Source organism: Microtus pennsylvanicus, chromosome 5, assembly GCF_037038515.1.
Source record: "Microtus pennsylvanicus isolate mMicPen1 chromosome 5, mMicPen1.hap1, whole genome shotgun sequence".
Classification (NCBI taxonomy): Eukaryota; Metazoa; Chordata; class Mammalia; order Rodentia; family Cricetidae; genus Microtus; species Microtus pennsylvanicus.
Window position 1 is genome coordinate 90308298 of NC_134583.1, and position 23462 is coordinate 90331759.

The 23462-nt window shown below is 51.4% G+C and overlaps 1 protein-coding gene across 10 annotated transcripts in view; it reads right to left on the reverse strand.

Annotated features, from left to right (window-relative positions):
- Positions 1-146: 146 nt before the first annotated feature.
- Positions 147-23462, reverse strand: part of Mark2 (microtubule affinity regulating kinase 2) — a 63255-nt gene continuing 39939 nt past the window's right edge. For 2 of the 10 annotated variants that reach the window (XM_075973372.1, XM_075973370.1), the window contains exons 2-19: positions 15163-15342; positions 14889-14942; positions 12033-12081; positions 11754-11819; positions 11598-11668; positions 11172-11228; positions 10322-10558; positions 9486-9605; positions 9282-9381; positions 9087-9199; positions 8131-8263; positions 7736-7908; positions 7441-7538; positions 6543-6704; positions 5755-6012; positions 4818-4844; positions 2829-2873; positions 147-2202 (exon numbers count right to left, since the gene is read on the reverse strand). In XM_075973372.1, coding sequence (XP_075829487.1) covers positions 1842-2202; positions 2829-2873; positions 4818-4844; positions 5755-6012; positions 6543-6704; positions 7441-7538; positions 7736-7908; positions 8131-8263; positions 9087-9199; positions 9282-9381; positions 9486-9605; positions 10322-10558; positions 11172-11228; positions 11598-11668; positions 11754-11819; positions 12033-12081; positions 14889-14942; positions 15163-15297 — 2259 coding nt within the window. In that variant the 5' untranslated portion in view covers positions 15298-15342 and the 3' untranslated portion in view covers positions 147-1841. The other 8 variants (XM_075973379.1, XM_075973371.1, XM_075973374.1 and 5 more) reach the window with 8 other exon arrangements.

Consider the following 23462-nt stretch of genomic DNA (forward strand, 5'->3'; position numbering starts at 1 on the left):
TATGTCTTTGTGTGGGTGGAAGGGGGCTGGCCACCTAGCACTGGCCTCCCCCCCAGGACCTAGACAGTAAGCAATTCTGCAAGGCCACATCTTGCCCAGGGGAGCAGTGAGTCCCCGCCCAACAGGGAGAAGAAACAGGAGGCAGCTCAGATTCCAAACATTCTCTTTATTACGTGTTTGATCCAGAGGAGAAACTAAGTGCAGGGTAAGGGAAGAGGGGGCTAGGCAGGGAGGGGCCACCTTGCCTGGGTGCCCTGGCCCCCACCCCAGTCGCTGGGAGCCAAGCCATGCCCTCCTGGCCCCCTTGGAGCACCCGGGCTGTTCCATAGGGCAAGAGGGGGGAGGAGGAGCCCTTGGTCTGAGCCATAGCCAGTGGAGCACGGGGCTGGAGGGTTGAGGTTGGCAAGGTCCCTTCCTGGAACCCAAGGACTCAACATGTGGCTGAGTCTGGCCTGGTCTGGGAGCCAGGGTGATGAACCGGTGGGGGTGACACGACACAGGCTAGGGGCGGAGTCATTGTAAATCAAAAAAATAATAAAATAAAAAATAAAACCCATCACAAAAAAAATGTACAACTCAGGTGAGGGCAGAGGCAGCCTCTGTAAGACTCCCCCAATTTCTCAAGAACTGAAACAGCAGAGAAATAAATTAAGGGATGCAGTGGCCACCACCAGCCAAGCGCCTAGAGCCACCCAGTCACACACTGGCCTTGGAGGTTAGCAAGCACGAGTCACTTCGCCCCACCCTATGAAGGACAGAGGCTCCTGGACCTGCCGCCCAATCCAGCCTTCCGCCAGGCAGCCATGGAGGCCCTGGGCAGTCTCCTGAGAGGAGGGGCGGCAGCGCCAGGAAGAAAAGGCAAGGCTGAAGGAAGAGAACGGTGCCCAGATTAATGCCAAGGAAGGGGAAGCAGTGGGGTGGTGGTGGTGAGGGGCTGTGCTTTCAGACAAACACGCCCGGAACGGAGAAGGCTGTGTCCCCGCTCCCAAGCAGCCCCCTGGGGGCTGAGAGTCCACGACCCAACCCCCACCCCTCCCCCAGTACTGGGGTCAGCCCCGCCTTCCGCCGGAAAGGTGGGAGAGGATGGCACAGACTTCTGAGGAGGGGAACAAATATCCCCACAGCAGCTCATGGAAGGAAATGCCCAGCTCTGGGGAAGGTGAGCAGAGGACATGGTATGGAGGGGACCAGGGTCCCACCGCCCGCCCTCGCCAAGGCTGTGCAGTACCCCCACCCGGCCCCAGTGTAAAGGCCTGTAGCCCAAGGGCCCGGGGGCGGGGAAGGCCACCTCTGGTGGGTCGCTTGGAGGGGAAAGAAGTGGGGAGAGGGGAGAAGCCCAAAGTGGGCCTGGCGGAGGGCCTGCCAGGGAACTCCACCACTCTTGCCTGAGAGTGTTCCAGCCCTAAGCCACCCTCCCAGGAACCCCACAGATCCAGTCTTGACTGTCCCAATGGGGCAGGGAGGAAAGGTGGCCGCTGGGAGTTTTTTTTTTTCCTTTTTTTCTTTTTGGTAATAAAAATTTTCTTGGTTTAGGCGAAATACTCTGTGCAACCGCAGTACCGAGGGGGAGCCCTGCCCCCCCCCCACCTTCCCCTTCCTTTGCCTCCTGTAGGGGAAGAGGGGAAGGAGGGACTTCTGGGCAGGGGTGAATGTGAGGGAGGAAGAACCATTTCCCATCCCCCACAAACATGGAAGAAAAAACTGAGAAGAGCCTGGAAGGGGACAAGTGCCAGCAGGGGAGACACACCAACTCATCCTGCAGTTTCTCCCTGGGGATTGCAGGGTTGGCCAAGCAGCCAAGTCCACTGGTGGGTCTCTGCTGCCCCCCTCCTAACAGCCTGTTAAAGCTTCAGCTCATTGGCTATTTTGGAGGCAATGTTTTTGAAGGCCATGGAGGTGCCCGATATCCGCTTAAACCGAACACCGTTGAGAGACAGCCGGGGCAGTTTGCACACCTCCATCTCCCACTGCACAAAGTTCTCGTGGCCTGGGGTGCCATGCATGCACAGCAGCATGTATCGCTCGTGCAGCTCGCTTTGGCAGCTGTTGGCGTCCAGCACCTTGCGGATTTCCCGCATCATCTCATTGGGCTCCATAGAGCTCGTGGTCTTCATGCTCCAGGTGAAGCGCAGGGAACGAGGCTTGGCCTCCCGAAATTCTTCCTTTTCCTTGTCATTGCCTCCACCGCCTACCACGTGAGGTCTGTGGACAGGGTAGAGGGAGGTGTAAGATGGGGGCTGAGACATCCCACCCATGAGAGAGCCACCCTGGCAGACAGACCCTGAGGCCAGAGAGGAAAGCAGGAAGGAGCGCAGCAACAGCTGGAAGAGGGAGCAGCCAGTCCCTTGTCCTGGAGAGGCACATAAGACATGGGAGGCCTCTGGCTCTTGTCTCTCAGGATGGAGGGTGAGAAGAGGCCAGCTGGGGTAGGGTGACAGGTCCATGCTGTTACTGGTTCTTTTCTTTAGGGAATCAGGCAGGAAACAAGGGCACTGAGCAGCACCAAGCAGACTGTCCTCCATGAGGATGATGAGGCTGAGCAGCAAGGCCAGGAAGGGTAGGAACCTGGAGTGTCCCTGCCCTGCCAGGGTTCTGGTTCCAGAATGCACTAGGACCTGAGCAAGGCCCAGAGCCACTGCGGGTAGGCGTGGGAAAGGGAAATTCTCCTAGGAAAGGGAGCCCCAAGAGGGAGGCAGGGCAAAATCTCCAGAGAGAGAGAGAGAGAGAGGGAGAGAGAGCAAGCCAGTGGCAGGAGGAAGAGGAGCAGGATGCTGTGGCAAGCCCGGTGGCCTGGGCGGGGCCAATAGTGCTGGCTCCGACCCTCTCACCTGAGCGGCTCCACTCGGTCTTTGCTTTCAGGTTCATTCAGGTTCCTCAAAAAACAGAGCGAGGGAGAGTTTAGTCTGGGATCTCTCGCTCCTTCCACCCTGCAGACCCAGGTGAGGCTGGGTCTGGGGACAGGCCACCAGTGGGTGGGCAGGACCCAAACCCAAAAGCTACTTGCCAGCCATCTACAGACCAACACGGATGGCTTGGCAGTGCCTCACACTGGCAGCTTGACTGCCCCTTTCTGACAGGGAGCCCCAGCGGGGGGCTGTCCCTCCCAACATTCCCAGAGATCTGTGCTGGTGGAAGGAGCCCTAGCTCTGGGGGAGGAGGGTGTGGCTGTGCAGGCACATTGTACCCAGAGCACAGCCCAGCATCAGTAGCTCCCCATCCAGCCCACAGCCAGGCTCAAGATTGCTACTCGCATGGGGGCTGGGAATAAATTTCTGTGCCAATAACCAGGGTGTCAGAATGAAGACGGAGGTGAAGGCCATACTGTCTTGTCTTGAAAGAGGGACTGTGAAAGCCTCTTAGAGGTCACTGTGTCAAAACCCGGAGTTGATAAGTAGACACCTGGATAGGTGTCTGGGGTCCAGTGGGCAAGACCACTGTGCTGCTAGCTCCCCTACTGCTGGCTGCCAGGCTGGTTGCTCACACAAGGCAAGGGCTGGGCAGGGCCCTAGGGAGGTGAGAAAGAGGTCTGGCCCCGCTGAGCGGCTTCTCCAGCTCCTGCCAGGAAGATGAGTACCCGGACCTGGGATTCTGGGGGCTGTAGGGAGAGGAGGGACAAGAAGGAGAGAGCAGCAGCAGCAGCAGCACATGTAAAAGGAGCAAGAAGACACAAGACACAGATGCCAACGAGCACACTGTGAGCAGGGCCCGAGTGCCAAGGATGGGGCTCTGTCCGCTCTCTCCAGGCCCCTATGGGGCAGGTCCTGCCAGCCATGTAGTGAGCTGGGGTGGGCTGGGTGATAGGGATGTCTCAAGATCCCATCTGGCCCATCTCTCTCTCATCTGAGGAGCCAAGGCACCTGCCAGGAAAATCCAGAGCTCCCAATCTGGCCCTCAGTCTGCAGCTCAGTACCTGGCGTACCTACGCCTGCAGAGGACATGGCCAAGGCTGAACAAGCCAGGCTCTGTCCCAGGAAGGGAGATGCAGGAGCAAGGTGTGGGCCTCCTGCTGTTCCACCAGGGCCTGGCGGCAGAATGACCCCTGCCTGAGAATATCCAGCTCTTGGCTCTTTGGCAGGCTCAGGCGACATCTGGAGGAAACAGCCCAGAGGAGAGCAGCGTAAGAGCCCAGATGCGGTGCCAGGGTGGGCTGGGTCAGTTCTGCAGTGTTCACCAGAAGGGGGCGCTCGACTACATCTATGAGGCCAAAGCTTCTGGGGCCTGGAGGAGTCAGGCTAGCCAAGGGACCCTTAATGTCCCTGTAGTACCTCCAAAGTCCTGTCATGCCATAGTCCAGGGGAGACAAGTCACAGCCCTGAGGTTCAGCAAGTCCAGGACACCCCCAAATAAGACATCATTGCAGATGCACCTCAACCCCGTGAAGGTTTCTTGCAGCACATGCAAACAACAGGGAAGGGCCAGAAAGGGAGCCCAGTGCGACCCAAACCTGGGTAGGGATGAGGACACAATCTTAAAGGGAGAGTCCCTGAGGTCTCTTCTCTTCGAGGACATGTGCCTGCAGATCAAGGGAGGCCCCTCACTTGCAAAGTCATTTGCTCTGAGGGACCCAAAATGTCTTCTCAGGAGAACATGTATTCTAAGTCCTGCCAGTGTGAAGGGGCAGGAAGGTCGGCTTAGGGGTGAGACCCCACCAGAGAAGTCTTCATCCCTTTAAGATAGCAGACAGGAGGTCCACATATACAAGGTCAGCAGAGAGACAGGAAGCATCAGCCAACAGGGGAGTTAGTGACAGAGGCAGAGGCAGGACAAAGACACAGACAGACAAACATACACACATACAGAGCGGGCTCAACGCCTACCTTCTGGCAAACCTGAAAGACAGATTTCTAAAAAAAAAACAAACAAAAAAAGACAAAATAAAAAAAGAAATAAAAAGAAAACCCAATCAAACAAACAAACAAAAAACAAAAAACCAACAAGACGGTATGTGGATAAGCAGGTGGGAGTGGGCTTTTCAGGTTCAAGGGCCTCCCGAGTTTTAGAAGAGCCGCTCAGCGAGACTAGAGTCCTGGACTTCAGGTCTGTTGGCCCCTGCAGCCTCACCTGTGTCTGGCGGCTTGGATGGGTGAAGGGACAAGCAGCAGGTGGGGTAGGTCTGCTCTCAAAAAGCCTCTCTGGTTCTGAACAGTTTAGACTTCAGGGCTGAATAGGGACAAAGTATCCCTAGGAGATCCCAAGGCTGAGCCACTTCATGAAGAGATTCCCCACCTGGGTCTAGGCTAGGAAGGTACTGGAACCCTGGTGCTGCGGGAGAGGCCACGGCAGCCTCAGCAGCCATTTGATTTCTGGGGTTTGCCTGGGAAGCCCCGGGGCAGAAGAACATTGTTAGAGCCAGACACAATCTACCTGGGGGAGGGCGAACAGGGGAAGGAGGTCAAAGGGGGCAAGAATAGACTAGGAAAATCTCGTCAACCCAGCCTAGCTCATGCCTCATGACTTTGCAGCTGCGTCACCAAATATAAGTTTCCATGGGAACCCAGGAGAGAAGAGGGGGCTTTTATTTTAGCATCTGAGTTCACACTCCTCTAGAGAGGAGGCGGCATCGCCCATCTGCTTGGGGCCATCAAATGAGGGGTGCCTGAGAAGAGCTGGGGAAAGGCCTAAGAGGATGAGTCTAGGTGCCGACGATGTTGAGAACAACTCTATTTCTCAGTCCTGCTAAGGCCCCAACCCCAGCTCTGTTGTCCCCACCACCAACCCCCATGCAAGTGGGAAAGCCTGGTCCCAGCCCCTCACCTGCGGACAAACTTGGAGGTGAACTTGCTGAAGATGCTGCCAGAGGCCCCCCGCCGGCCCTGGCTATGGCCAGAGGGAGAGGCTGGGGTCACACCGTAGGGCAGATTCTGCTGGTCCCGCACCTGTCGGAGCTGCCCAGCATGGAAGGTGCTTCGACTGGACACACCCCGGGGGAAATTAGTTCGGTCTGGGGCTCCACCACTGCTGCTGATGTTGTGGGCGGAGGGGGAGGCGACAGGGACACGCTGGGGGGCTGTGCTATGGGAAAAGAGGTAGGGGCAAAGGCATATGTCAGGTATAGGGAGCCACCAGTGCTGAGCACATGCAGGCCCTGGGATGGGGATGGGGAATGCTAGGGCAGAAGCAGCCATCACGGAGGACACAGAAGGAGAGGACTGACCATTGAGGACAGTAGTGAGATGGTCTGGGGAGGAGGGAGGGGAGACAAGGAGGACCCATGTATACAAGCAGTATAGGCTGGAGAGAGTTGGCCCTGGACCTGCAAGGGGACAACGAGAACCCTCAAGAGCTGACTGTCCGTTCAGAACAGAACAAAAAGCCTTCCCTCTGGAGCTTCTAGACAGCTTCCTGCACTCCTGTTCTGAGGGAGCTGAAGGAGGAGGGCATTGCTGTCATCTGTGTCCTCTGTTTCCTAGGTGTAGGGCACAGAGCAATTTCTTGTAGCTAAGATGACAAAAATGCAGCAGGTCCCCCTAGGTGGGAAGATACTGTAGGGCAAGGGTGAGACAGGCCAGGGACAAGTGCATTAGCCACCCCAGCACACTTGCCTGGGCCGAGGCACCTCACAGTTACTCTCCGTGGGGGGCAACCCAGAGGCCTTGTTGGGGTGTACGGAGGCAGACATGGATTTCTGGTGCTGGCGGGGCCGGGCCGCAGAGACTGCGGCAGAAGCAGAAGCCGTGGAGGCCCGGGACCCTGGCATGGTTAGGCTAGGAGACAAAAGCAGCGGAGAGGCCCGGATTAAGGGTGAGATAAGAGCCTGGGTTAGGAAGCAAGGGCAGGGCCAGGGTCAGAGCTGTAGCCTTGGCGGATGCAGGTCAGGCCCAGGGAGTGGTTCCAGGGAGTGAGAGCTAAGGACCAGTCACTGAAGGAGGGCAAGGTGAGTAAACAGCTAGGAGGGCCAGAGCCTGGGAAGAGAAAACCAAGTGAGGGAAAACTGAGAGGAGGGCCACCATATTGAGGCCACACTGGCCTTCTAGGAAATGTGAGAACAATGATTTTCCCTTTATACAAAGGACAGGATGCTGTTGAGGAGAAACTTTCATTAAACTCAAAAGACGTGGAAACAGAAATGTAATGCGCCAAGCAAGGTGGGGAACTGTGTTTCTAAGGCCACAGTAAAGCTCTCACTGGGGAGTCCCTCAGTCAGGGTCCCAAACACAAAGTCATAGGTACCTAGACAGATGGACAATTCTAGGCTTGGCGTGGTCAAGAAGCAGGATGACTGACGAGCTCATGTGATAACCTATGCTTGGCAAATGTCAAAGAGCAGAGGACAGGAGGAAGGACGGCATGGAGCAGGGAAGGCGGATGGCTAGACTGGACAGGGCCAGAACACGACTCCAGGGACACTGCTCTGGAGAGCAGAAGATGATGCTACTGACAGGTATCTTTGCCACTGTGAGAAGTGGCCCCAACACCACGGCAGACAATCCAGGTACTCACCTGTCTTTACCATTCTGGATAGAGGACTGGCCAAGGCTGGCCCTGTCCAAAAGTGGGGAGTTCCTGCTTCGGTTTGTGCTGGTGGAGAGGACGCTGTTCTGTGAGGAATGGAGGGCAAGAGCTGTCTCACAGGAGCCAATGCTGTTTCCCAGGACTACTGGATGCCCCTGCCCCAAGCTGCTCTGTAGCTTACTTTCTACAGTAAGCTCAGGTACAGCCAAGGGCCAGGCTGCACCAAGGAAGCCCAGAGGACAAGAGGGAGACGAGGGCCTGGGGATGGTAGCTCGTGGCTTACTGTGGAGGGGGTAGGAGTGGTTTTCTTCCTCTCCAGGCCAGGCAGAGGGCTGGCAGGCACTTTGGCGGTGCTGCTGGCTTTCCGCCCTGTCTCTTCCTCAGGCCGCTTATTTTCTGCATTGTTACTCTGAGTCTTCTTAGAATAGGAATTCGAGGTGGGAATGGCAGGGACGGCTACAGGGCAAAATGTAAAATGTGTAAGAGAAGTAGTCTGCTTGAAGTCCTGCTGTGTGCTCGGTAGTTTCTTACCATCACAGCCCCATTTCACATTAGTGGAGGAAGTTACTAACCTGCCCATGGCCAAGCTATTATGAAGGAGCTGTTCCCCACAGCCTTAGACCCTACTGGGGCTCAGAAGAAAGCTGTCCCTGCCATGTGATTCCCAAAAGCACATACCCTGGTCACTGGAGCGTCGCTGCTTTGGGTTGGCAGAGACACTGCGCTGAACCTTGTGGGATGGAGATGGGGCACTACTGTTGCTCAAATCAGCTGAGGGCCGGGGCTTCAAAGTGATGGTGTCACCTTCCAGCTGCAAGAACAGAAAACGTAGCTTTAAAGGAGACTGAAAGTCCCGAGGAGATTCATCCAGATAGATAAGTTTGCATGTTCCACCCTGCCCTAACACACAGACTTCATCTTACATGACTAATGCAGACAGATGCCCTTCATCACACATGCTCTGACATAGACAGGACAAGTCCCACAAAGACACCAATTCCTCAGAGAGGGCTACTCAAATCTGCATATCCAGAGACACACACTCACAAGCACAGGCACATTCAGACTAAGAAACCCATCCCTTCCCACAGGGAAACCTGGGACTCATACCAGGTGCTATGGAAATATCTCTAAACCAGGTTAAAGTTATAACCAAGAGAGACCCCACCACTACCGGGGCAGGAAACTGTGAGTATAGGTGGGCACTTAGAACCTAAACTAGCAAAAGAACAACCATAGAGCTTCCAGAGCCAAGACAGACACGTGACACAAAGAAACATATCCAGATACAAGATCCAGAAAGAGGCATACACTGGGGAAGCTTCCTGTAAAACAGACACGGATATACACAGAAACCTAGAGATGGACACTTCCAGACAGAGAGACAAGATAATGGGCCTCCACAGAACTTCCATCCAGACCACCTCAGCCCTTTCTAATCAACAAAATGAGCCACCTCAACTCATCCCTCAGAGTCCAGGCTTGGCCTAGCGCCACCTCCTGCTCTTTAACCGAGGATCTTATACACCATGGCTGAGGCCTCACGCTAATCAGGCAGAGGGTATGAGGCTAAAGGCTGGGCGCCACCTACAGTGCAAACGGCAGGTCAGGGCACGAGAATACAGAGCACGCACCTCAGAGCTCTTGTAGCCCAGAAGCAGATAGGTGGCCATCACTTCATTGTACCTCTGGCCCACCAGTGAGTCCTGGATCTCTTCCCGTGTGTAACCCATGGACACCATCAACTCTGGTGGTTGGGGGAGAGGAGGACAGTTAAGGCTGGTCTCCATCTATGGACAGGCTCCAGCTCCCAGCCAGCACAGCCTCACCTGTCCGCCGGGGGTCCTTGTAGTCAGGGAGTGGCTCCACATAAGGCTTCAGTTCATCGTCCTCGTGCCCCACGTTCATCCACCGGTCTTTCATAATTTGCTGGGAAGAGAGGGAAAGGCAAAGTAAAGAGGTGGAGGAAACTCAGCATGGTGGTCTCCTTGGGAACCCCAGGATTTTTGGCCAGCTGGATTCTTGCTGCTCACCTCTAAAGTGCCTCTCTTACTAGGATTAAGTATGAGAAATTTCTTAAGCAGGTTTTCACAGTCCGTGGACATGTAGAATGGAATACGGTATTTTCCCCTCAGTACCCGCTCTCGTAGCTCCTGTGGTTAGAGAATTTATGTCACCCCCAGGCCAAGGGAACAGTCTTACATCCAGGATCCAGATAAGCAGACATTGAAAAAGAGGATGCAAAGCCTGGGGTTATGGCAACTCACACGTGAGGCCACCAAGCCCTATACACCATGTACCTCTTAGAGTGCTTCAGAGGGGTAGACATACACTGTCTCTTCCAGACAGGATCAAGATTCTAATTCCTATGCTTAAACACTGCATTTCTTTTTTAAAATAAAAATAACATTTACTTTGTTGACGGGGTATGTGTGCACTACAGTGTGAGTGAGGTCAAAGGACAACTTGGAGGAGGTCAGGTTTTCTTCCTCTACTGTGCATGTCCTGGGGAATAAAACTTTATCCACCAACCTACCTTGCTAGCCCCTTTTTGTTTTTGCTGCTTTCCACCCCCTACCCTCCCGACAGGGTTTCTCTGTGAAACAATCCTGGCTATCCTGGAACTCACTCTCCAGCCCAGGCTGGCATGAAATTCTGAATCTTCTTGCCCCAGCCTCTCCACTGCTCAAATTACAAGCACGTGACTCTATCCAGCAGGGAAGACCACTGAACTGCTTTTCTCAGCCTTTCTGAGGCTCTGGCTTGAGAAAAATGTGGACAAGTAGAAAGTTGCTGAAAGAATAGAGGTAAGACCAGAGGCCAAGAAGAGACAAAACCAGAAAGGATCTAAGGCTGCACTTCACTCCACCTTGAGGTTCTGTCCATCGAAAGGCAGGGACCCGCTGACCAGTGTGTAGAGGATGACTCCCAGGCTCCACACATCCACCTCAGGACCATCGTATTTTTTGCCCTGAAAGAGTTCTGGGGCAGCATAAGGAGGACTGCCACAGAAAGTATCCAGCTTGTTCCCAAAGGTGAACTCGTTGCTAAAGCCAAAGTCTGCAATCTTGATGTTCATATCAGCATCCAAGAGTAGGTTTTCTGCCTGAGAGGGAAGATGGTGAGCATCAGAGCCCCATGGAGAGAACCCTAAGGCACTGGGATAAGGCACGACTGAGGGCAATGGGAGAGCCACCAGAAAGTCATCTCTAGTTCAGATCTTTCTCTATCTTCAGGGCAGGGTCAGTCAGCACAGACAGGCTGGACAGGAGGAAGGCGTGAGGATGGGATCTGAGGCCTAGGGATCTTGAGAGCTACACAAGCTCCAGAGTAGGTCTCTGTTTCGTGGTCATGCCTGCAAGTTCTTTCAGCAACGGAGAGACTCACAAGCAGTGCAAACGTGAGTGTCTGGTAACAGAGATAACGTGTGTGTGTCTACAGAGCAGCTGTGGTATCACAATCACATTTACACTTTTTCCTAGGTCAGCCGCCAGGATGTCCAAAGGACTAGGAAAGCCTTGAGTATTCCTGCCATACCTGAGAGCTGGCAAGGAGAAAGACTCTATGCTTTTAGTGATGTGGTAGGAGCCTAAGTCTAGGTACAAGGCCATTCTTAAAGACTTTCAGGTCTTTAGGAAGTTTCTGGAATATTCAGCCTGACTGAAGGAGAACAGTCAGACCTACAGGAAGACACAGGAAGACGTACACACACTCCTCACCTTTAGATCTCTGTGAACAATAAACTTCTGGTGACAGTACTGCACAGCAGACACTATCTGAAAGGAAGGAATTAGGGTTAGCTTGGGGGTCTGAGAGTGAGCCACAGGGATTGGCAGGGCTGTCACCCATGACCTATTTTGAAGTTACCAAGAGGATCAGCAGAGATCAAAGGACCCTCTTCTAAGGCCATGGCTCAGGCAGCTCCTCTTCTGTGCCAAACCCCCAAAATATCAAATGTGTAAGAGAAGTAATCAGTAGTCTGCCTGAAGTCCCACTGTGTGCTTGGCAATTTCTTACCATCACAGCCCCATTTCACAGAAGGAGGGAACTCATTAACCTGCCCATGGCCAAGCTATTATGAAGGAGCTGAACCAGGACTGAAATGACTGAGCTGGGCCTACAGCTGAGGGTGGAGACACACCCACCTGGCGGAATTTCGCTCGAGCTTCTTTTTCTTTCATCCTGCCGTGGGCCACCAGATAATCAAATACCTCTCCTGCAAGAGGTGAGATGGTGGAGTACACTGAGTAGGGTGGGAGTGGAGGGTGTGGTGGGAACAGAGAGTAATGCGTCAGACCTACCACCACTGGCATACTCCATGACAAGGTAGAGGGTCTTCTCAGTCTCGATCACTTCAAATAACTTAACTGCAAGGGAAAAGGCTGTGTTGGGACTTAGGAGTCACACACTAAATCTGCTGTATCCAGACATGTTAAGGGCCTCTTGAACCATCCAAATTACTCAGGGCAGCCCACAGGGCCAGGAGGCAGCTGCACTGTGAGCTGAGCCTTCAGAAGTAGAGTCTGACAGCCTCCAGGCCAGAATGGGAGGTGAGGGAGAGGGATGATAATACTTCTCACCTATGTTAGGATGATTCAAAACCTTCATTATTCTTACTTCTCGGAATAGCTGGAAGAGAAAACACAAGGGTTTACATTCATGCTGAACTTACTTCAGGTCCGTTCCCCCGTCAGAGCCCCCGGTAAGGTTTCCTTCCTTTTTTCTTTTTTAAAACAGACCCTTCCTTTTCCCCAAAGAAACCAAATCCAAACCCACAAAGAGAGGTAAGCTGGAGCCGAGCAAGCTCCCTAACTTCCTGCTCAGACCATGCCTTCTCCCATGCCCATCTAATCTAGCCTCCGACGGCAGTTAACAGCCTCTGCAGGGGAAGAAGCCCGAATCCTGCAGTATTTGGCACTGAGCTCCTTTGCCAGCTCAGAGTCCAAACCTTTGAGTGGCCTTAGTGACCAGAGGGGAGCTCCAAAGGGGCACCATGTCATCTTCTGACATCTAGATGTCAGAGGGCCCGTACTTGGGGGGGGGGGAGGCCTTTCTCTCCAGAGCCTCTGAAGTAGCAAGAGAAGAAACCACTCCTATATATAGCTGATGCCAATTTTAATCAAATCCACCTCCACACACTCACGCTCTCTGTGAAACAAAATCAGGGGCTCCAAACCATACATTTCCATACAGAAAGATGACAGAAATGAACTTCTTCCCCTGCAGGGTCCAGAGAACTGGAAAAGGTTTTGCAATTTTCCAGGTCTCACCACTTATATGAGGACTGGGGTTTTTTGTTTGTTTGTTTGTTTGTTTTGGGTGGTGGTGGTTTATCTGGAGCCCTAATCCAGAAGGCAGTTTACAGAATATAGTAAAAATGGCTTTCTCTCTCTAATGGTGTCCCAGAGTGTTCACGGACTGGAAATGAAAGGGATCTGGCCCAACTTTTCCCTCCACCAGCTCCCAGGCTTTTCTTGTTTTTTCTTTACCCAATAATTACGCTAGAAAAAAGCAAAGGCCCCTCGGTCACCATCTCAGGGGTGACCGCTGGGGGCAGATCTGCGATGGCAGTCAGAGCCAGTACCACCATCCCATTCTCAAGCATATCCATTTGTTCTGAAGGAGCACTCTTCTGGGAAAGCTTAAATCTTTCTGGGCTTGCCTAAAACCCTGAGGGCAGCAGTGTCCTCAGAAACTCAAACTTTAGGGAACACTGCTAAGAAGAAATGTCAACAGAGTGAATGGCCAGAATGAGATTGTCTTTGCTAAGAAAGCATATAAATAAAAAAGCTTTTTTTTAAAAAAATGGCTATATTTCTTCATCTTGGTGGTGGAGGCAGGAGGAACAGGAGTTCAAAACTAGCCTCAGCTACATGGTGAGTTCTTGCTTCAAAAAAGAAAAAACAAACAAAAACAATACAAAAAATCTTTTATTTGTCTGGCACTGGTATCTTCCAATCAATCAGGAAGAAGCAAGTTGAAAAAAAGAGAGAGGTAGGGAATGAGATGTCCTGGTTGTCATGACAATGAACAGAGTGGTAAGCCACAATGCTACAAGGCCCATTCCATGCCAGTTTCATCTCTGCAGGGCTAGAGCCAATGTAGCAGGGACAAGTCTCCTTTTCCTCCATAAGCTCTGAGCAGGAGGCCCTGGTGATGACAGCATTGCATTTGTTTTGTAATAAAAACTTTTCAAGCCGGGCTGTGGTGGCGCACGCCTTTAATCCCAGCACTCGGGAGGCAGAGGCAGGCGGATCTCTGTGAGTTCGAGATCAGCCTGGTCTACAAGAGCTAGTTCCAGGACAGGCTCCAAAACCACAGAGAAACCCTGTCTCAAAAAACCAAAAAAAAAAAAACCCAAACAAACAAACAAAAAAACCCAAAACAAAACAAAAACCTTTTTGGGGGCTGGAGAGATGGCTCAGTGGTTAAGAGCACCAGATGCTCTTCCAGAGGTCCTGAGTTCAATTCCCAGCAACCATATAGTGGCTCACAACCATCTGTAACTACACTGGGAAGGCCAAGGGAAACATGACTAACCTGGGTAAGAACTGCTTTGTTTTGCCAGTCTGGAGCCTCCTTCTCCTAAATATCTGAGTCCAGGAAAATGAGGGGGATAGTGCGCTTCCAACTCTGTCAGTTACCTGCAAGCTGATGCCCCCTGCATTCAAAGTTGCCCTTTCTTTTCACACACACACACACACACACACACACACACACACACACACACACACACACACACATTTTTACAGTTTCTTTGGTATAGGGTTTATGCCCCTACTTGAGAGTTCTCCTACAACCTAAGGAAAACTCCAGTAATAAGGGAAGAAAAGTTCAACTTTATCTAGCAAAAGCTGCATACTCCCAAAATGATATCCAGCAAAAGAGACTAAAGATCAGGGGTAACTAGGGGTACATTTAATGTGTGCACCTTGTCACAGACTTAGAATTCGAGTCTTTCATATTCATCCCTGAACTTCTAGGGGCACTCCACTGGATCACCTGGTGTCTCAGTGTAGCTGCATGTCCTTCTAGTAATGCTATAGACGTGTTTGTACAGAGAGCTGGATCCAGGCCAGGAGATAACACAATCAGGAAGTAGGTCAGACAGGTAGGGCCAAGTGGCTGGGAAGGGGCCACTTCAGAAGAGTCTGTGCCTGTGGACAGGAGGCCTACTGGGTGGAGTTGCCACGGAAACCCAACCAGGGCCATCGGGGAGGAGCACAAGTTTTTTGGGTTTTTTGTTTGCTTATTTTGAGACAGGATTTCTTTGTGTAGCCCTGGGTGTCCTGAAACTTGCTCTGTAGACCAGGCTGGTCTTGAACTCAGAGATACACCTGCCTCCGCCTCCAGAGTGCTGGGACTAAGAGCATATGCTACTACTGTCTGGCTCGGGAGCAAAGTTTAGAAATGGATGGAAGGTACTGGGCACTTACTTTCTGAAGGCTGGAGGAGTTCAGCTGAGTCTTGTCAATGATCTTCACAGCTACCTGGACATGAGACAAAAGCCTAAGATCACTTCCTTGATCAGGTTAAAACCAGGACCCGATGCTAACTTTCTCCACTGGATTTCCTACTTCTAATGCTTGGCTCCTGGCATACCTATCAGATAGATACACAAGAAGCTGGCTGTGGGAACAGTCTCAGCACTGCCTGTTGGAGTGTCAACAGGATGGGAGCTGCTGCCATGGTCCCATCCCCAGTGCTCACCTCTTTCCCCGTCAGGATGTGCCGGGCCAACTTCACCTTGGCAAAGTTACCCTTGCCAATGGTCTTAAGGAGCCGGTAGTTGCCAATATGGGGCTGCTCATCAGCAGAGGTGGCTGAGTTGCGGCCCCGCAGCATGTTGGACTTACTGCTGGGCTTGGAATCAAGGTGTCCCAAGGTGGGCTGCAGGGTGGAAACAGACATGCCTTTACAGGCTGCCCCTCCAGTTCTGTCTAATGCTACCCTCAATTCTGAAAAAAAAAAAAACATGGCAAGAGGCTGGGTGCAGGGGCAGATTCCATGGGACTGGCAGGCATGCAAAGAATTATAAAACAAGAGGAAGAGGGCAGGGGCAGGGGAGGGCATGACAACCAGTCTTCATTGCAAAGGCACACAACAAAGGGCTCCGGGCTAAGACCCTATACACACAGGACCAGAGCTGTACCTCATTAGCACCACCTAGCCCCATTAACTCCCATTAGTAATCTAGCAGAGTCTCTGCCCCCATCACAGTTGGGAAACCTTGTCCTGATGGCCCTGTTCAAACCGCGAGAGTGCTGCTTCTCAGTTCAGGAGCACATGGTCTGACCACTTCAAAGTCTTCCTCATCACCCAGTTCTTAGCATCAACCTCTACTATTCATTCTTTACATTTGTTTATTGTTGTGCCCACTGAGACTGAAAGCCCATGAAGACGGCCTATAATGTCCGTTATTCACAACACATCATACTGCACCTGACAGAATGAACTGAATGACTGGGTCTGTTACAGCAGCCTGCCCAGCCCTGCTCTCCTGTTCTCAATGGTTCAAACAAGGTGGGAAGCAGCAGCAGTTACAGACGCTGCACAGATGAATGTGCTGAATACAAAGTGCGTAGATCTAATGAAGATCTATACATTTTCCAAAGACCAGGACTCCCAGTAATTCCTAGGGAGATGCCCAAAAGGAATGAGGATACATGCCCACACAAATCCCAGTACATTATTGGTCACAGGAACATAATCCTCACTGCTAGAGGAGAAACAACTCAATGCTTATCAGTTGTCAAATGACAACACGACAGAGTATGAGCTGAGTGTAACTAGAAAGGAAGCACTGACACGTGCTACTCTCCAAAGGATCCTGAAGACACAGAGAAGCTGGCCACGAAGGACCATCTTATCTGACTCCATTTTTATCACTGTCTAGAACACAAAACTCTAGGAAGGCAGATGAAGATTCGTGACTATTTAGGGGGTGGCGGGACACTGGAGGGTGACAAGTGAGTAAAGGGTGTAAAGTTTCTTTTGGGGGGCAATTAAAATGTTCTGAAATCAAATGACACAAAACAGAATTTAATATAAGCCACCCATCTGTACTTTCAATGGGCAGATGCTATGGTGTGTGAATTATACTCCAATGTAACTGTCAAAGGGAGTCTGGTTTCATCCCTAGATGGGCCCTGATTTATCTATCTCTCATAGGACAACTCAGCACACCAGGAAGATGCTGAGCCAGATCCAAGCAGAGCTGCCTTGGAATCTTCAGGATGGGCAGCAGGGTGACTGGAGATGGCGGGTCCAGTTTCTGACTCTCAGAGTCCCTCTTGATTCAACAGCCACAGAGGAAAAGCGTGACTTACTTCAACCCAGGAAGTTGTCTGGGGGGTTCCTTAGCAAGAACTGTGGGCGTTACAGAGTTCCCTCTTCTCCGACATGTCGATTGAAGACCCTTGTGCAGCAGCTATGTGTTTTTTCCCTCAACTGCTAACTCAGCCCCCAGAAGTACTTGCAATGGACAACTGCGAAGGCCCCCTTGTCCCTTGGGGTGTCATCTCTGCTACAGTTCCTCACCATTTCTCATGTCCCACTGCAGCCACCCTGTAGCGCTCCACAGTAGAGGCCAGGAAAGCACATTTTAAGTTTCTGCTTTATGTCTTCCCAAAGGAACTCTGAGGTTCACCCTTGCCAAGAAGGAAATTCTATCCCCAGCTATGTCTGCTGGGTCAGTCTCTTGACTGATACCCTGAGCTCATCCACAGGTCTCAAAGGCCTAGCTTCTAAAGTCTCCTCTCCTTAGCCCCATTCTCCCTTACAAACTGCCCTCAGGTCCCCCCTCCCCTGCTGCCAACCAGGTCATCAACAGCTGGGAACCTTTCTCTGCTTCAGCTGCTAAGTGGGTAAATTCCTTGGCAATTTTCTTTTTTGTGGTGCTGGGGATTGAACCCAAAATCTAATACATGCTTAGGCAACTGATCTACCCCAGACGCTTTCCTTGGCATTTTAAAAGATAATTATATCTATGTGCATGTGCCTCAGTGTATGTATTTGTACCATGTGTGGGGATAAGCCTACTGATAACAGAACAACACTGGATCCTCCAGAACTAGTTATAGGCAGTTGTAACCACTGTGTGGGATGCTGAAAATTGTAATAGCAGTACATGTTCTTAACCACTGAGCCATTTCTCTAATCCCCTTGGTAACTACTTTTTTTTGGGGGGGGGGGATAACTTTTAATACAAGTTCTTGTGATACCCTTTTTCCAAGAGCACAACCAAAGGCAGTGGGAGCTTTAGGGCAGAAGCCCGAAGACTCGCAATTCTCATTCTAAACAGATGTGGGGAGTTGGGCCCTTTGCAGCTCTGAAGCACAAGTTAGGAAGTTCCAGCCAGCCTGCTGCTTCACCTGCTGGCCCCTTGGTGTTTCTGGTCTAGGTCTGGTCTGTGTGAGACAGGCATTTCCACTGGGCTCAGCTATGTGTGAGACTGCAAGCAGCAACACATAAGCCTGCTGTGTGTCTGCTTCCTTATGGGTTAGGATTAGCAGTGTAGATATTAGATACAAACTGCCAGGGTTCAGATACTAACTGCCACTCAGCTCAGGTTAACTTTCTTGCATCAACATCTTCCTGAAAAGGGGAAAGGAGAAGAGAACCACCCCAACATGACCTGTGTTAGCATTCATGCTGAAGGACTGTCTGGAGTTCAGAATAAGTAAGGTTCAAGTCCTAGTTCCTCACCTACTAACTTTAGTTTCCTTATCTGTAAAGTGGCAATAAAACATCTACTTTTCATGGGCAGATGAAAAAAACATGTCAACTGTTTTATTCAAAATTAAATTAAAGAGCAATCATCAGGCAGCCTAGGCTACACAGCAAGTTCAAGGCCAGCCTAGGCTATGTAATGGGACCACTATATAGTTTTTGAGCAACTATTATGTCTCCAACTGTTACTGTCGAGTCCTCCTGTAATGAATGTTTTGTACCCAAGCTACACGTGCTAAGCCAACTATGGTCTCACGGAGATGTATAGGAGTGACAAGGATCCAAAGTGAAACACAATCTGAGCTGTTTTGATGACTATCACAGGCTTTGTAGCTTAGCAGGAAAGAAGGGATGCCAGGCACCCAGGTGGGATAGCCGTGAAGGGTTGGTCCCCAGCACTGTGAGACCCATAGAAGCCAGCCAGCTCTGGAGTCTGCTCCTACATTCCCTGTTCCAGTCACTAAACCCCTCCTCAGATATGAGTCATCCAACTCTTAGGACTAAAACCAGGACTTCTCTGACCCCACTATTTCTTTACGTCATAAGATACTTCTTGTAGCAGGGAAATTGGAACAGGATGAAGAGAACCCATGAGGAAGAGCACAGAAAGAAGTCAGAAAGTAAACTTTCAGCAGGGTGGCAGCAGTGCACACCTTTAATCCCAGCACTCGGGAGGCAGAGGCAAGAAAGAGGATCTCCGTGAGTTTGAGGCTGGCCTTGTCTATATAGAGAGAAGACAGCCAGGATTACATAGAGAAACCCTGTCTCAAAAAAGTGAAAGGGGAGGGGGTGTAAAACTTTTTGTAGACAATGCTTCTTAAGCCACTGGCTCAAGGGAGGTCCCCTGTCCTCTCCTGCTGCTGCTCTGGGAGGTAAGATAGGGGATAGCTATTATGGAGAGAGAACTCCCCTCCTGTGGTTCAGACCAGTCCATTCTTCCTGGTCCAAACAGGTGGTGGGGGTGAGACCAAGCTGTCCTTCTGAACCACAAAGCAAGATCTGGCTAAGCCCTGTTCTCCTCCCACACCCAGTCTCCCAGTACACACCACAGCTCTGACCCATACATACCCTACCTGAGGCAGGCCCCTAGCTTCCCCAGTGAAAGAACCCCTGTGGCTCTCAAGTTGCCTTCAGAGGTTCAAAACAGCCCAGATCCAGAAGGAGATTCCAAGGAGCTCTGGGATTAGTGATAGACAGATGGCAGAGTCTTACATCCACTGGACCTGCAGAGTCTTTTGGACTGGGATCTCAGAACTTGGTCTTGGCATGCTGCCCAAAGATAGCTTCCACCCCAGAGATCCAGCACTGACTCAGGCTGGGCAAGGCCCCCTGCCCTAATATTGGAGGCTGCCATCAACTATTCTCTTGAAAAGCTGCGCTCGGGGGCTCAGCACACAGCGTTGGCCTTCAAGTATACTGTGGCTTCTGTAGGCTAGGGAAGGGCCAGACTGGAGGGGTGCCAGGCGGGCACTTCCTGGCCAGATGCAGAGTAAAAGCTCAAGTGAGGCGGAGTAAAAAAAGGTATCCTTGGAAATGGCCCCAGGTTCTCGCTGGGTTCCCACTGTGACACCCTTTCTTCCACAGTCTTGTCTCCTTGGCCTCTGGCTGCTGAAGCAAAAGACCTTTTCGTATTTGCCCATTTTCCTTTCCTCCTTCCTAGCCAATCCCTCTTCGACAACTGGATGCCCTTCCTGAGAATCTGACTACCTGGTGCTAGGGCCCAATTTCACTGAGCAACTCTGCAAGATTTTGTCTGAAGCAGAAAGGAGAGGATAGTCTCAGGGGTAAAACGGGGAAAACATACCCAGCCGGAGAAAGGGACAAGGGATACCAGCAACTTCCATTCAGCAGAACCTGTCAGGCAGCGAGGGCAAAGTACAGAGGCCGGGAAGAGCCAGGCCCAGGGCGGGGGCTGCCGGCTCAGCCAGCCACCCTTACTCAGCCGGCACAAGCCAGATGACACCTTCCACCACCTCCTCAGTGAAAAGCGAAGCAGCCAGGCCGAGCGGTTCCTGCCTGGGAACCTAGACTGTGTCGCAACCGAAACCACCGAGAGAGAGAGACAGAGTGAGAGGGAGAGGGAGAGAGAGAGACACAGACAGACACTAACTGGATTTGGCAAAGAGCTTCGCAGCTTGGCCAGTTTGGGTGGTCAGAATGTGTCCACTCCAGGATGGTCTAATCAGAAGTTAGATGAGGAGAGGGGCAGGAAAGGAGACCAAGAGAGAGGCGGGTTTAGAACGACTTCCTTCTCCCTTCCCCCTCCCTCCATCCCCGGAAGTGGGCTGCCCCACCCTCCCCAAGGTGCTCTACTGTTAACAGCTGAAGAGAGTGAAGAGCAGACTTCAGCCTGGGCTGTCATAAAGCTCTTATCTCACCTGCTGCAGCAGGTAAGCCCCAGGGAGGGGCAGATCAGCAAGGCCTCTACCGTGGCTGCACTGTGTGACTCAGATATGCTAACTCAGAGAGAGCAGAAGCTCTACTGGAGACCAACAAACCTTCCCCAGTACCAGAGTAGGAAGGGTGCAAACAGACACCAGTAAGCGTATAGTGACAATCAGACTTCCTATTTTCTAAACCTTAGAAAATGCATGCTGCACTAAGACACAAAGCATTTCAGTCTAACTTCAGGGGGGTCTAGTGAACATGTGAAAGAATCCCCTTGAGGCATATGCTCAAGGAGCCCTGCATATGACAGAATGTAAGTCTTTCCCCCAACTTCTGCCCAAAGGCTGGGAACAATCTAAATGTTCCCTTTCTTTCTAGTCCTGCTTCTACAGATCTGTCCTCAGGGTACCCCATTCACCTCAGGCATCAAATAACAAAGTCCCTATAATCTGGACTGTGGTGAGGAAGGGGCAAATCTCTGATCCTGCCACTGACAGATCACCTGTGTCATGTCTCAACTCTTTGGTGCTCTCTCCAGCACTCTAGGGTCGGGTTGTCCACTGAGCTGTGCCCCCCACCAACAGTTCTGTAAAGACTTCATGCTGGTTATCCATCAACCCTCCTAGGAACAACCAAGGCTTACTTGTGTCCTCCTGGCACCACTGGGAGACCATGCTTCTCAGGGGGAGCAGAAATACCCGACACACATGCATCAAGCCTCCTTTTCCATTAAGAAACTGATGCAGGTTACAAGACATACCCAGGGTTCCCCAACCTCTCCAGTGCACAGCTGGGATAGAGGTCAAGAGCAACTGCCCCTGCTTAGCATGACAGCACCTACTGTTCAAGTCAGACCCCTTTCCCAGTCTTACCTCAACCTTTCTTGATGGAGATTTGCTCTCATTTCCTCCCCAGAAAAGATGAGTCCAAGGCCCTCCTTCAACGGTAGCAGGAGGGGAAGAAGCTCAGGGACTGTACAGTGTACAGGGACAGCAGAAAGGACAGGACTGACTGAAGTCAGCTGAGAGCTGCTAGAGGGGCTGTCATGTAGCACCCCTCCTCCTCCTGCCCTCCCCAGGAGGTTCTGGTTTCAGGAAGGAGTTGGCATGGATCCTGGACTCCAGTTTGCCCTTGTCTAGGAATACCTGCCTTTCCATCCACTGGCAGACTCAGAAGCCAGAATGATACCAAACAGCTTCATTGTCTCAGTCCCCAGGTTTTGAATGTGACAGAATTATTTCCTCAGTCAGGATGGGAAATAGCAGTTCTGTCAACTGAATAAGTACCAAGCACTGACCGACCTTCTATTCTAAGAGAGCAGTTAGGGAGAAATGGGGTCAGATACAGATGAAGTTATGGGGCCCTCCCTCATAGCATTCAGGAGCCTTCCTACCATACTCTGAACCAAGCAACTGTCACTCTCAACTACCAATAGTTCATATACCAGGAGCATTCTGGGTAGGGAGAGAACATAAAAACTGTATTTGGCATTTACCAGCCCCCCAAATTCCCTGAGATAACTTGTGAAACATCTACATTCCCCTAACATTCTGTTGCAATAAGGCTTCAAAGATCTGCTTACTTTCTCCGGCCAGGGTAGTCAGCAGGACATGCAGCTGAAGCTAGCTGTGTGCTTACTATTCAACAGTGTCTGCGCTACAACCCTCATCCCCCAGCAACAGTCAGGCCCATGAAGTGAGCTGAAAGTCGCTCACCCTTTCATGTCTGGAAGCCATAATGACCAATAACCCCCACCCTCTGGTCTTCAGGTCCACTGGAGATGCTCTCAGAGTACTAAGGATCTACTATGTACCCAGAGCACCTACAAGTCTCTAGTCCCACCTCATCCCTGAATCTGCTCATTGTTAAGTTGTTTCTTTTGGGCTAGTGGTGCTCAGCAAGCCATTGTCAAACATCAGTCTGTGCAGCTAGAGCCACCTGCAAAGTGAACTGTGGAGAAGGTACACAGTCTGCTTACTGTATGTAAGGGGAAGCAGGAGGCAGGCAGAGCTCAGGAGCAAGCCACATCTCTGCTACTTACTAGTTGACTGAGCAGGGTTATGTGACTCCTCTAAACTGGAACCTTCCCTTTCTTGCTAGGGCCTTAACTCCTTCCTTCCAGAAACAGTCAAAGAAAGAGCCAACATACCAGTACCACATGGTGCCAAGGGTTGGGGGAAGCTCACATTGCCAGCCTTGTACTTCATTTGGCTCCTCCCGTACCAGTGGGTTACTGTAACCATGGAGACAGTGAGTTCCTCCATATCACAGGAGAGCCAGGCTTCCAGAAGCCCAGGCTTTGGAGGATGGGGGTGGGGGTGAGGCAGGAGGCAGTCAGAAACATAAAAGCTTGACTCACTTTACAAAGAAGTGTGGAAGTGGAAGGGCACTACCAGTGCAGCTGAGGTGCCAGGGCTTCCTCTTAGGCTCACCTCCTTTTCTCTGAATAGTAGTTTGTTTCTGGTATATTTTCTGGACTGGGCTTCCATTCCTACCCAGTTCCACTCTGTGTACTGGGAAGCTGTCACTGCATTAGACCTGTAGTGGGGTCCAGGTTCTGCTACATTGGCTAGCACACAGAGAATGGGACAGAATCACACAGTTGTACACACACTACAAGAAAGTGCTTCATCTAGTACATAGTGTCTTCCTTTAAACAATCCAGGAAGGGAGCTCTGATGGCTTGTTCATCTCAATTTTGGATACCTTCATAGCTAGGAGTCATTTCCTTCTCTGGACTTTGAAGCACAGGACTTGCACTTCTTGTGTTCCCTCAAGCTCTGCAAAGTCAGATCGTGCCTTGCTCACATTCATATCCTCTTAGTGTCCAATAGTGCTCATACCTAACTAGCTCATGTTAAAGTACTTGTAGAATAAAGCAGGTGTGATTT